Raw genomic sequence first — 14,450 nt, forward strand, 5'->3', positions numbered from 1 at the left:
TGGAATAGAAAAATACAATGCCAGAGAGATATATAGTAATAAGATATAGCTATCTTATTTATATCTATGAATTAATTTTCTACAAATATAACAAGGAAATAAGCATCCTCTCTATGAGGAAAAGAAAAGGCCAGCTCATTATATTTCTCTAAATTAAAATGTGATTAGCAGAAATTAGAGCTATTGGAGGATAAAATCCTCTTTTTAAAATACTGCAAGAAATGAAACTAATTTAGCCAAATGGTATTATCTAATTCAGTGAAATAGCTAGAAAATTTTCTCTTTTAAAAATGTTACTATAGTTTAATATGCTTATAGGCCTTACATGTTAAAACTTCAGAAACCTAAGAAGTTTTCACATAGCCTAAGAAGATAAAAGTGATTGAAGTACCAAGATCAGAGTTCTTTTAGGGAGAGCAAGGGATGATCTATAACATAGATCATTGATATCTACATTTAATTAGAAATTAAACTATCAAGGAGTCAACCACACTCTGAATGTTTTATTCTTCTCCTGAAGCATAAATCTTTACTGCCCTTCTGTATAAACCAAACTGAAAAGATATGATGCATCATTTTCTGTAATGATTAAACCCCTATTTGCCAGCTGTCCTGTGAATACCTCTAGACTTGAGCAGACATTAAACAACCACAAGTCACACAGGTGCAAATCTCTTTTCCAAGTTTTGTAGTAGCAATCTCTCACTCTCTTCCTCCTTCTCTGTCTGTCTCAGAAGCATTATTTTACCAGTCTGTTCATTCATTTGTTTAACTTATGGGGTAAGACATAATTTAACACTACTGCTGTCCATGAAACATACAATGGTGAAACCAGCAGTTAGAAATGAAACTAGTTTACTGTTGAAAAATTCAGGAGGACCCAGTAAAAGGATCAATTACCTTAGTAAACATCAGGGCACGGCTCTCAATGGTTCATTTCATTTCTCTGTTGCTCTTTGTAAATGTCCCACAACCCAGTTTACAAGCATGATGGACCAAAATTATTTCCATGGACTGAAGACCGCATCTTTGAGGGAATTTCGCTATTGTCTGGTTGAAAATAAACTTGAAAAGGGTACATGACAAAAAGAAACAGAAAGGACTGAGGATTGTTTTTAGAAAGAAACTATCCTGAAAAGTTTATTGATTAGTGGTGAGCTGATGTTGAAGGTAGCAGCACATTCTCTGGGTTGCAGTCAGGATGAACCGAGAAGGGAATTCCTTGAAGACCCAGGAGCCCTGCAGGCTGGAGGAGGGATCCCTCTGAGAAAAGACGTGTCGATGAGCTCTGATGCTAATGATAATGGGAGTATTAAATGAAGGTTACTATAGCAAGGTGCCTGCCCGGGGAAGAATTCTGACCGCAGAAGAAATAGAGATCTCTGACTCTTGATCAAACAGATGGGCTGATGCTGACCTGCATCAGTGATCCCGAGTTGATTAACCGAGATTAGCAGGCGAAAGTCGGCAGCGCAGCCACCGAAACACTGCTGGGTTGTTGTTGTTTTTTTGTCAGAGAGAGAGGGACATGAAAAAGAATAGGGGACAAAAAACCCTTCAGTTCACACTGACAGCAGATCCGGCTTCCCCAGCTCTCTGCGGCCCGCCCGCACCTCCCGGCCTCCGGCCCAGGCCCCGGCCCGGTTAGGGGGCCATGCGCACAGCTGCTCCCACAGGAGGCGCTGCGGAGTTGCAATCTCGTCAGGACACTCACTGGTGCCGGCCCCTGCCCGGCGGCTGCCCAGCTGCCTGCGGGCCCCGGGACTTCCCCGGACTGTGGGGGGCGGAGGCGGAGACAGGAAACCCAAGGACTGAGACGGATGAGTTTAGTGTGATGTTGGTGAAGGAGCCAAGACGCGAAATAACAGCACCAGCTAAAAAGCATCAGTATGAGAAAACAAAACGTGCGCGAGGGACGGAAAAAGTAGGGAAGGGAGCAAAGGATGACAGGAGAACTAGGGGTGGTGGTGGATGACAGGGAAGTGGAAACCGAAAGAAGAGAGTGAGGGAGAAGCAGGTGAACGCTGGCTCATGAGAAGGAAAGGTGGTCTGCAGAGGACTACGGCGCTGCAACCTAGGGACAGGCTGGAACCGCGCCCCAATGTGGTCAGGGGTCCTGCGGGTCCCCGCGGCCGCGCGCGTGCTTTGAGGTCTCTGCGGCGGCGGTGTCAGCACGCAAGCAGCTTCCCCAGGATGGTGTAAGGGCCTTTATCGTTCCGATGAATCCTGGCAGGGCATATGAAGGTCTAACGTGAAACTAGCGTGAATAAGGCCTTGCCTGTGTCCAGGGGCTCCCGAACACCCCTTCCAAGAGTAGTTAACAATATGCCCTGGCCGCATAGCACGTCATTGGGCAAAGAGAAGATCCTGGTGGTCAGGGTAGAGGTTGATGTTCCTGTATCTCTCAAATCAATAAGTAAAAACGAAGAAGAAAGAAGGAAGAAGAAGAAGAAGAAGAAGAAGAAGAAGAAGAAGAAGAAGAAGAAGAAGAAGAAGAAGAAGAAGAAGAAGAAGAAGAAGAAGAAGGAAGAATTAACTTCTACTATCTAACAGGGTATTCATTGAAGTCTATTTAAAGAGAAAGTGAGACAGGAATTGTGTGGAGACCACCTAGAGGCCCGGGTGACCTGAGTTCTCGTTTCTCTCTTCCATGGACATGAACTGCCCACTGTAGGGTAGGGACAGTGGCAAAGTCAGATTTTGAGAAGGTGAGCTCAGAGGTGAATGAGGAGTTTTGGGGGAAACCCTTAGTTAACAAGATGGATTATTTCCTTCTCTATTTCCTAGGAGTGTGAGGCTGGGGAGGGGTTCACTAAAATCCCATATAAAATGCTTGGACCTGTAAAAGAGCTCCAGAAATGCTTCTAAATGGACTCCACTAAATCACTCCCCTTCTGTAGCCCCAGAGAGGCCTTGGCCTCCCTCGTTAGTGTGGTCTTTGGCTGAGGAGCCATACCTCCCGCTCCAGCCCTCCAGTCCTTGAATATCTGAGAGAACATTGAAACAAAACCTACGCCTGGTCTGGGTAGATCACACTTCTCTCTGCTGTTAGCAACATGGGTACAGTAGAGGAAATAGATATAGTATATATAATGACTACACTCAACAACATCGAAGAAACCCAGTGTGTGTGTGTGTGTGTGTGTGTGTGTGGCCTCCTTGCTTCCTGTGAACTCTTTAGGGTACTTTTAGGGTGACTAGAAAAGAGCCTATGCCACAGCTTTTGCTTCCTTTCTGAAATAAGAGCCATATAAATAGATGTTCCAAAATAGTGATGGGAAGTTCAGCCAGGTAGCTCATGTGGTACTATAATGCAGGACATATTAGGAAGCAGTATGGGTTTAGGTCTTCACAAAACAGGCTCTGAACTAAATCCTTAGTAGCTGTCTTAGTATGCAAGTGGGGGGAGGGAGCAACGGGGAGACATATGCTGTGGGACAATATCCAGGCATGACAACAAGTACAAAGTTTATCTTTTGGTCCTAAAATGCTGCCTACGTAACTGCTTGCAATTTTTTCTTTTTTACATTATAGATATATTCTGCTTTCCAAATACCATCCACTCCCTCTCTTCACTCCTTGGGGAGAGAGGAGGGTTGAAAGCATCTAAAGCACAAGTAATGTAGAAGAGGTTGCCCTAAACCAGTGAATAGAAGTATTACAAAATAGAATACTGATCGTGATAAGTAAAGAAAAGAACTTTTCAAAACAAAGAGATGTTTTTTTCAGATATTGAGCCACTCAGATAGTGGTAAATGTTTAGAGGAAGGTTTAAGTGAGGGAAGCCAATAGCTCAGATGTCCAGGTGAATAAAAAATGTATGTTATCACTGAATAATCCACAGCTACAAAAGTAGCAGGTTAATTTACTTCTCCCTCCAAAAGAAACTATAAATGTTATAGCCTCACTTTCTTACCATCCTTACAGGCATAGATACAGCAACAGTTTTGAGAAAAAATCTGCCTTGGAACCATTACACTTCAGGACACGGTTTTATATAACATTTTTTTAGCCTTATCCCCTACTCTATCTACCTGTGCTATTTAGTAATTCGATGGATTTTTCTATCCATCCAAATGATCACAGCAGAAAGGAATTTCTATTTAGAATAAGAGGCACTCCTATCTGGTGTCACGTGAATCAAGGGGGAAGGCTGGCATTCTAAATAAAAACTATTCTAACCAATTGACTTGACCCTGGAAGCGGAACTTGATCCATGGCCATCTCTAAAGAATTATCTCTTTCTGGAACACAGGTAAAAAAAAAAAGAGTTCAGGAATCTCTATCACCCAGAAGTTTAACCAAGAATAGGAGGAATGGGTATAAGGCTATGGGCTAAAAATATGCAACCAAAGCAACAGTGTTGTGGAAAGAGCCCAAGAACACCGAGCTTGTAGTCACAGAGCAGACCTGCGTGGCCGTGGCCATGGTTTCTGTGGTACCAAGGCTACATTACCTTTAGCAGGCAACTTAATCTCTTTCAGAGCCTCAGTTTCTTCTGGTATGAAATAATGGTTACACTCTCACTAACAACATTTAAGAAACAACATAAAGGTATCCACTGAGCTCTAAAGGAAGAGATTGGGACAGTTGTTGATTTGAAGATTAACACAAAGGTTTCAAACCACTTGAAATCTTTCCTGCTTCTGAGAGAAACAAGGCTATGAACAGGGTACCCAAGGAACTGTGGATGAAATAATTTAATGACAAACATAACACTACAAAGCTAGTTGGCTCATTTGTAGCAAGAATACTATTCTCATCAAGGATATGAACTTCTTTTCCACGTTTTGCTCTGAGATTCCCCAAGTTCTCAGTACAGTAGTGGGAGAAGAAGCTTTATTTTATTTTTGTGTATTGCTCATGGTGGTTAATCCTAGTGCTATTCTGACATCAGTACCCAGGAAGTGGCCATTCATTGATGAAGAAAAGGGAGAGATGTGGGAATATGAATAAGAGGCAGTGGAGCAAGACTTTGGAAGGAATAAAAGAATTACTCACCAAAGGAAGTCATGCTTATTTCATGAGATTATTGCCTCCTAAATCATATTTTTTTTCTGTATTCTGATTATTAACACAGGGAACAACTGCTACTTCAGTCAGGTTACAGGTGGCTGATGGTTCCATCGAAGTTGACGGCCCAATAATTCCATGCTTCAGTGATTATGGAGTGACATGACTTAGTCTACCTACCTTAAACTAAGGGCTTTGTAACAACCTGACCCTGTTCCCTGTTTCTCTTAGAGTTTGTATAGTCTGAGAAAATATTTACTCCCTGCTTTTCACAAACACTCACTAGTTATGATTTTGGCTTTTCTTACTGGTCCATGGGGCAGAGGTCTTGTATCCACTGGTCTGATGATTTTATGCCTCCAAAGGCATAAAATGTATGCCTTGCTTCAGAGTTGAGACAGCTCAGGCCTGGAGCATATTGTTCCAGTCCCTGCAGCCTGAAAAAGCAACCAAATCAGGTTTATGGGCTCCAAGAAGCTACGCTGTTTGCTTCTCTCTTCTTGGAAAAATGACTGAGTATTATAAAAGGAGGCAAAGGGGGATTATTTAGCCAGTGTTCATTTTCATAAGCAATTTCAAAAAGAGGACCTAACAGGAACTTCCTCAGCTCAGTACTTTTCAGAGCGGAGGCCACGACTGTGCTTGCGCCAGATTCACTTGGGGATCCTGCGTGCAGATTCTGGCACCCTTCTCTGACCTACTGAATTAATATCTCTTGGATTATAAAAAAATAATAATAAGAAAAAAATATTTCATACATTTCTGCTAGATTGTATCTTGGAGCACATATGAGTTATTAAAAAAGAAAACTAACTTTCCACCTTCCTGGTTAACTGGTGGCCCCACGTTTTCAGATTCCTCTTAGTTCTGTGGCCTTTAAGGTTAAGCTGCATGTGATGCCTACTTCTTCCTCAGGCCCTACTTATCTCCTGCTTCAAGGCTGAGGATCCCCTTCCATCCTAACCCTTCCTCCACCAGCATGTCAGCACCAAGGGTTTGCATGAGCCAGAATGTAGGAAGGATTGTGAAGAACTGTCTGAAAGACAAATAAGTGGTCAGCAGCCCCAAAGAGCAGCAATGTCTGTTGGCTTGAATAATCCCAGGACAGCCACCTGAGAGCCTAGTTCACACCTCCCTTCATCATTCTGACAGTAAAGAGGCCTGGGGCCACCAGAACACCAGGTTTCTTTCTTTCTTTCTTTCTTTCTTTCTTTCTTTCTTTCTTTCTTTCTTTTTCCAACTCTTTTAACCCTTTAGTCAAGTTGTTGAAAGTAATACTCATATTGGAGGGCGTCTTGTTTTTCATCCCTCTAGAGGAAACTTCTGGTTTCCCTGGGGAAAAGTATGAATTTGTAGCATGGGCCTGGTCTCCCTGCAGATTAAGCAACATAAACTTATTCTAGAGGAACCCTGGGATGTAAAGAAGCCCAAAATCTTTGCCCTGAAATGCCTAATTCTGCTTTTCTTTATTTAAGGGGGGGGGGGGGGAGTCATATACCTGTGTCCTAGCTCTGGATTGTGGGAGACAAAGCCTCTGTTCCATTAACGGTTAAATTCTCAGAACTGCAACTGCACCAAACATGTAGAGAATACAGAGCCTTTTAGGATAAGAGAGGGATGAATAAGTGTATCTTGGACGGGGAAGGATGAATGGATCTTCCACTACTAGCTCTCGGCCGGTAGTCGCGCGGGTTGTGGCGCGCGCGTTTGCAAGACCCCTTGCGCGCGAGGACGCGCATGCTTCCTGGTCTCGGTTCACTGCTTCAGGTGCCTCGGCCCCCAGACTAACTTTTCTTGAACAACCCCGCAGCTCTCCCGCCGCCGCCTCCTCCAGCTTCCCCTCCCCTTGGCATTGCTTGGCTTTAACTTTGCGCAGCTTCTTTTCTTGCCTGGCTGGTTGCTGGGAGGTGCAGTGGGCAGTGGCGGCTCCCGCTGCGAAGCTGGGGGAGGAGAGGGGCCCCGGCCGGGCACGGGAGGCGGCGAGAGATGCTCGCTTCTGTGAGTTCTGCCGGTGGGGGGCCAAGGAGGGCTGTAGACGAGGAGGAGGCCGAGGTTGAGGAGGCTGGGGAGGGGTGATGATGGTGTTAAATGCGGCCGCGCAGCTCCCCGGGGAGCTGCCTGAAAGGCGAGTGCGCTCACCAGCTGACAGCGCGTGCTCCGCTCCAGACGCTCCGCACCGCGGCCAGGAGTCGCTGCCAGCCCCTCTATTGTCAACGGGTCTCTAATTAAGAAACACTCACATTACGGCAAACCACCCCCACGCTTCTTGGTTCCTGTCCTTTTCTTTATCTTCCCCCGACTTCTCTCCTCCCCTGCGTCCCAGAATTTAACTCATTCTCCGCTTGGTCCCCATTTCCTGTTAGGGGCCTAGCAGAAGGGGAGGAACCTCAGTGGTTGATGTCTGAAACTCTGGTGAGCCAAGGATGAGGATGGCGGGCAAGAATAGTCAAAAACAGCGGTGGGGTGGGGGGACAGCAAGGAAAACTTACACTTTTGTTATATATCCATCTCCCACCTCCAGTCCTCTGCTCCTTCTCAGGAAACCCACAGCAAGAAAATTTAACTGCTAAAGGTCATCTAAAGATGATTCTCACCAGAATGTACTTGCTTATTGCTTTCCAGATTGCAACGGACAAGTCTAGGTTGCAATAACAAGTGGGTCTGCACTTCCGTTTCCAATTCTAACCCGGGTTTGGAACAGCCAAGACGAAGTTGACCACCTCTTTCTTGAATTTTCAAATAAACAGGGGAAAAGAAATAGTTACAAGATATACTTTGATAAAAGACCAATTACTTGGTTCCGGTTTAGACCTCTAAAATGAATAGACAGGATTAATGAAGTCATTGGTCCTGCACTGATTAAGATTAAGGAAAGTAACTCTCCCTCTTTTTCTGGTCAAGTTGGACCCCCAGTTAGTAATGCTTCATACAGAACATGCTTAAACTTGTCAGTTGCCAAAAATAATTTTCCTTAAGTTTTCTGTGAACTCAAATAAGTTTCCTAAAGTGTGGTAAACCAAAGCCATCACGAATAAAGTGGTGGTGGGCAAGAAGGCAAACAGAATATAAAGCAAGTTGCTTAAAGTGTATAAAACTCTAGAGAGCACCAGCAGTGTCGCAAAAGACTAACCCTATTTATCTATCTTCATTACTTTAAGAAATGCTGCCTCTTTGTTTGTTTGGGTGATATTAAGCATGCTTAACTTGAACACATAGTTGATTCCTTTGCTAGTATCTTGGATACTTGGATCTGACTTTGGAAGGTAGAAGCTAATTGCTAATAATGGAGAGAAAAGAACCAGTCAGCATGGCAGGAGTGGTCTGGCATATGGGGAATGAGCGCTCAGAAATGCTCAATATTCAAGTTTCCAAAATATTAATGAGATTATAGCAACCTGCAGCTATATGTTACAGCTTGTTAATGGAGTGTAAGAGAGCGAGCTGCCAAACGTTTGTTATGCAAACTCAATAGCAGAACCTTAAAATGGAAATGTGATTGTATGTCTCTTTCAAAGAAATGGCAGCATAAGAAATAGAATGAAGGAGAGAAAAGAGGTTAAAGTCCTCATTTGAACCTTGAACACTTAATTTGCTACAAAGGGATTTGGCTTTTTCTGCATGTCTTGATGGTTAGAAGAATTCACCCACACTTTCAACCAGTGTGATACAGCGTTACAATCTGATGTTGTTTTTTTCATGAGAAGAAATGTCATGACTTTCTTAAATGAAGTTGGCATTATTTCCAATTTGTATAAAATGCCACTAATATTCAAAAGTCAAATATCTATTATTGTGGTACAAGAAGAAAAAAATTAACCCTCTGAACATTTGCATAGTTATAGCTCCGATCCACAGATTTTCTCACAGAAAATGTGGGCGTATTGACCTTGTAGATGGGAGTAGTAAGATCCAATTCTGGATATTGACACTTGCTGTCTGTGTAATTTGGGGGCTATCAAGGGAAGGAGCATTTATAAAAGATGGAAAAAATGTTCCTGATGTCATTTCTGTCTGGAAATTTCTATAAGTCCATGAAAAGGAAAGTAATAACTTTGGAATGAACATAAAGGTTTTTGGAAAAATATATAGTTTTCTTTGAGAAAAAAAAAATCACAACTTTATTTTTTCTTAGTTCTTTCTCCTACTCAGATTTCTAACAGATAAAAGAATTCTCCATCCTATTTTCTCTCTTTACACATGCACGCAGACACACCACACCAAATATCTATAAAAATGTGTGTGCTGTAGGTCCTGTTGAGTCTGCTTATTGAGAGCGAAATGGAAATGTGTTAGAAGCAATCGCTTGATTTATTCAGAAGCCAGAAGATTCCTGATGTTTATCGTGAGCACAGCAAACTCAGTGGGTGCAAAAGGTTATCTAAGGGACAGGTGCATTGTTTCTGCCCCAGGAAAGTGTCACTAGCTGCCGCTCACCTCTCCCAGAGAACTGGCCGGGGCTTTCTGCTTCCCTGGGTCTTAGGCATCAGCTGCAAACCATGGATGCCCAGGTGGTCAGTCAGAAAAGCTGGTTCTGCAGTTCCCTGCACTAGATCAGATCTTCGCTCCCCTGAACATTAGTTTTTCTGAACCCAGTTTGTGACGCTCTCCTCTTCCAAGGTGTTGTAGTGCGGAGAAAGGGAGATGCAGGAGCAACTAAAAAAATCATCTCTAGCTTTTTGTCACCCCCCCCCCGCCCCTGCTCTCGCAATTTATTGTCCCAATGAAGATACAACATATAAAAGCATAAAAGCGATGTTTATCTAGTGGAACGTCGCCCATCTTTAGTCTAATAAAGAGTTCTACTTCCACGTTTGCCAAGTGCATTTTTATAATTCTGCTTTCCACTCTCTCCACACACACATAGTATTAGCTTTTTAAAAATGTATGATCCTGAGACCCAGAATAGGCTATTCTTTAGTGAAAACCCTAAGAGAGTGTGCGCGCACCTTTTCGTTTCTGCAGTTGACTAAAAATGTAGTTCAGTGTTTTCTATATAGGAACTAATTCCGATAAGGACAAAATAAAAGCAAACATTATCATCTACAACGGAAGAAGCAGAATAGATCGTAAAGAAAAAAAATGAGCGGCGGTCAACAACTTCCTAGAACAACAGCAGGTTTGATTCAATTAACCTTATCCTCTTGCCCTCAAGTTCTTTTCCATTGTTCTCTTTTCCTCTCTTTGCCTTCAAACCTCCCACCTCCCAGGAAAAAAAAAAAAAGAGGGAGGGAGAGAGAAAAGGAGAGAGAGAATAGGCTTGAGTTGTGAATTTGACCTTAACAAGAAAAGCTTTCAGCTTGGCTCAAGTTTTTATGAAGTGGAAACAAGTAATACTAGTAAAGTTCACCACTCCTGGCGAAATTCTAGGAGACCTGAAACACGTGCCTTCCCTAGAGAGTTTGTTAGGGCTGCAGTGAAGAGGGTGGGGAGAATCCCGCCTGTCCAGGAGGCAAACACTGTTGCAAATTCGGGAGAAATTGAATATCACAACTTAATTTTTGAGGAGCGCTTTTATGGCTCTAGGGGTTTCTGGTTCTACTTGAAGATACAAGGTTTATCACAAAATGTTTTCAAAACTCTTAGATAGCATAAAGTCGCATTTCATAGAAGACAGTTCTAGTCTTCCAGGTTATTTTTAAACTGTTTTTTAATGTTTATGTTAGAACGGAATAAGTGACAAAAAAAAAGTTATTTTCAAGTTTATTTTTATCATTTGCAAAAGGACATACATAAAACAATGGCAGTTGGCTTTGCTAACTTAAAATAAAATGATCTCGAGTAGAAAATGTAAAAAAAAAATGAATCTAGATAAGTAAAAATGGTAGCAAACACTCAATAATAAATAAATCTTCTAACATTAACAAAACAAAATAGAATTGACCAAATGCTTTTTGACACTACTGGGTTATTTTATTTTAATTTTTTTAAACAAACATTTGCAAAGAGCTTAAGGATTATAAGTGGCTGTGTTTAAAAAAACAAAACTGGTCTGCAGTTGGCAGTTGAGTTTGTCCCGGAACCACAGCAGAAGCGGCTGATAAAGTGCGTGCGCCCAATTTCCTAAAAGACATCAACTTTCTCGCGATCCGATATACATACTGGGTATGTTTATACAATATATAAACTTCAAAGTTCCGCGTTTTCGAACCATTCCATAGTCAAAAGTTAGTCACTTTTGGAGTCTTTGCGTTTTATAATACATTTTGAAACAACTTAGGAATACTAACTCTCCCACACGTAAGTGCGCGCAACACACAGGGATGGATGCCCAGGGCATAATATAAATTAAACACAAACCAGCGACAGAGAAAATACGACGTTTTAGCAGCATATTGGCAGCAGGGAACTAGAATAATGATGCCATATTTGAGTACATGTAATTAATTATACTTTATCTGTTTACAGGGGGAGCAGAGGTGGGGGGGGAGAACACAACTTTAACAAGTTTTCATCAGACAATATTGGACGGTAGGAAATTTGGAATAGCGGCGGCTTTTGCCAACCATCAAATGTAGCTGCCATCTGAAGCCAAGTCGTTGCTAAACAACGACCATCGCTGAGCAAAAATTAAAAGGGTGCGGGGATCTTTAAACACAGGGCTTCCCTCGCACTGGGAAAGGGCGATTTTGTTTCTGAGTTTTCAAGGTTTCTGTCACCTTCCTAACTTGCCTCATCCGAGTCACTGTAATGGGAATGGGGGGAAAACTCCCCGTCGCTTCTGTGAGACCGGGGCGAGGTTTTGCTACTTTCCTCCTGCACAGGCTGCAGGATACCCCCGGGCAACGAAGGCGACAGGTTCTTTTGCGCCATCATCGCCGTCAGGGCGCTGTCCTCGAAAGTCGAGAAGTGCAAAGCGTCCAGCTGCACGGAGTATCCTCCCGTGGAGGCCGGGGCCGAAAAGCGCGTCCGACAACTTCCAGGCGGGATCGGCCGAGGGCCGGCGCCGGAGGCCGGCAGCGCCCCCGCTGCGGTCGCGGTGCCCGCGCCACCCTCATAGGGGTCGGCGGCGCGCAGGTGGTGGTGGTCGGTTTTGCAAGATGCTGTTGGCGGCGGCGGCTGCTCCCCGCCGCTGGGCGTTTGTAGCAGCTCGGACAGGGCGTTGATGTAGATCTGGGCCATCTGCAGGGTCTCGTACTTGGACAGCTTCTTGTCGTTGTTGAAGGACGGGATAACGTTGCGCAGCTGGTCGAAGGCGTGGTTCAGCCCGTGCATCCTGCGTCGCTCTCTGGCATTAGCTGCCAAGCGCCTTTGCTTCTGCACCCCGTTCACCTGTTTGCTGGAAGGGGCGCGCTGGCGGCTGCAGCCCAGCTCGTCCACCACCACCCCGCCTTTCAGCTTGCAGAGCTGTTCCCGCACTTTCACCGGGCCTGGGCTCTTGCTGCTGCAGCTGCCGCCGCCGCCGCCGCCGCCGCTCCTCCGCACCAGCTCCACCCGGCCGTCCACATCTTCCCGGGGCGCCGCCGCCTCGGAGGCACCCAGCTCAGGAGAATGCAGCAAGTACTGGGCGGCGCGTGCCGTGCAGATGCCCTGCAAAGTGGGAGTCAGCCAGGCGCGTGGGTCCGTGCTGTCCAGGAGGGACAGCTCGGCCGGGTAGACGCTGTGCTCTCTCGTCTGCAGGGTCGCAGGTGGCTGTGGCGGCTGCGGAAGGTGATGCGGCTGGGGATGGCGGTGGTGGTCTCCTAACTCCTTCACTTCAGCCCAGTCTTCCACGTGCAGCAGGCGGGACATTGCACTGCGGAGGCTCGGAGGCTCAGAGGCTCAGGCTCGGAGGAGGCACTGGTAAACTAGCTCAACAACAAAAAACCCTTTCCAGGTCTCTACTGCAATGTCTTATTTTTTTTTTTCCTCCTCGACCCTCCCCCACCCTCTCGGAGATCACACACCAGGTCGCGTGCAACGAAGCTTCTCCGGTTGCTGAAGGCGCTGCGCCCCTTTAAAAAGCGGCACGCGCCAGTGTGGCTCCCCCCGCACCTCTCCCAGCCCCCTCCTCGCGCCGGTCGCGTGTCTGCTCAGCCAATGGAGGGCGCGGGCCGGCGCGTGCGAACAGCCAATCAAAGAGTTTTTACAGGCGGAGAAAAGTTCCTGCCTACTAGGGACTCTGGCGCCGGTTCTTGGTCTTACTCCCACCCGACCGCCCTCCTCCCCCAAGTCTTCAAGTTCGTTAAATTCATATGTTAATCGCGGGTTGTAATTCGACTCTGGTGTTGTGTCACTAAGTCGCGGCGGAGGTGCTTGAGTCCGCGGGGAGCGGGCTCTTGGTTGGAACCAGAGCCGATTCCGGCTAGACTGGCACGGCCAGGAGCGCGCGGACTGCTGCAGGAGAGACGGGAAGCTCCCGGCGCGCGGAGAGCTGTCGCGGCGGGGAGGAGCGCGCTTGCTCTTTGCTGACTCCAAGTTAGGGTCGCTGCTTCCACCTTTTGTGCCCAAACATTTAAAATTTCTCATATTTTATATATATATATATATATATATATATATATATATACACACACACACACACACACACACACATATATATACACACATACACACACACAATGCATATACATGCCAACACACGTCGGACGTGTACATGTATGTATATGTAAATCTTTGTAGATATGTACTTGCTAAATGATGTACACCAATTAAAATCAGTCTTAGGATTTAAAAAAAGTCTCAATGCATTTCTCAATTTTTCATCTCTTGCTTCTGATTGACTTGTTATGTAACTTTTTTTTTTTTTTTTTAGTGGAAAGAAACTGTGGTACAGTTATATGATGTACCAAATTCCAGATCCTTCCATCTTCTCCGTCCATTTTCCCAACACCCTGCGGCCAACTAGTATGGTAATCTGCAGAAAACTGTCCAGAGTAGTTTTAGGGCCGGGATATTTTATCCGGGAGCCCATCCGTTCCCACAGCGGGGCTCCTTACTAAATGCGGAGCAAGGGTAGTGTACCCAAAAGAGAATGAAAGGCATCTACGTTCCCTGCGATTCTGAACGCTTTCAAGGTATAAAATCCCAGAGTTACCTACCCATCTGCTCCAGGATCCCAGGGTTTAAAAGGGCGCGTGGCTTCTCTGGCAACACCCAGAAACCACAGCCTCACCCTCTGCGCCCCTCTAAGTTTGGAAGTGCTCTCCCCCAGGTTTCCCCACCCCCCGCCACCGCCGTGGGCTAAAAGTCCGTGAGGTCCTGAACTGAGCTGGGTCCTGGGCTGAGCTGGATCCTAGCTCTCAAGTGAGCACCTCAGCTGCGTCCCAGAAACCCCGGTCTCTTGTATTCACAGCGAAAAGCCAATCAGAAACACTCCAGCCTTGGGCACGCCCCCGCTTGCTACCAACACCGCCCCATCTCAGGGCGCTCTCGGCATAGACCTTGGGATACCGGAGTGGTATCCAACCAGTTGGTCTGTGTAATTTAGCAGTGGCTGTGGTCGGGACAGGATAGAGAAG

At 45.4% G+C, this 14,450-nt stretch overlaps 1 protein-coding gene across 1 annotated transcript; it reads right to left on the minus strand.

Moving 5' to 3' along the window:
- Positions 1-10,700: 10,700 nt before the first annotated feature.
- Positions 10,701-12,939, minus strand: ATOH1 (atonal bHLH transcription factor 1). Its single transcript, XM_066280304.1, has one exon. The coding sequence runs from the start codon at positions 12,739-12,741 to the stop codon at positions 11,674-11,676; it is 1,068 nt and encodes a 355-aa protein (XP_066136401.1). The 5' UTR covers positions 12,742-12,939; the 3' UTR covers positions 10,701-11,673.
- Positions 12,940-14,450: the final 1,511 nt, after the last annotated feature.

The sequence above is a fragment of the Saccopteryx bilineata genome, chromosome 5, assembly GCF_036850765.1.
Source record: "Saccopteryx bilineata isolate mSacBil1 chromosome 5, mSacBil1_pri_phased_curated, whole genome shotgun sequence".
In the NCBI taxonomy this organism is placed as follows: Eukaryota; Metazoa; Chordata; class Mammalia; order Chiroptera; family Emballonuridae; genus Saccopteryx; species Saccopteryx bilineata.

Bases quoted from the DNA above. Each gene is read 5' to 3' on its own strand.
- ATOH1 (XM_066280304.1), bottom strand. From the start codon at position 12,741: ATGTCCCGCCTGCTGCACGTGGAAGACTGGGCTGAAGTGAAGGAGTTA.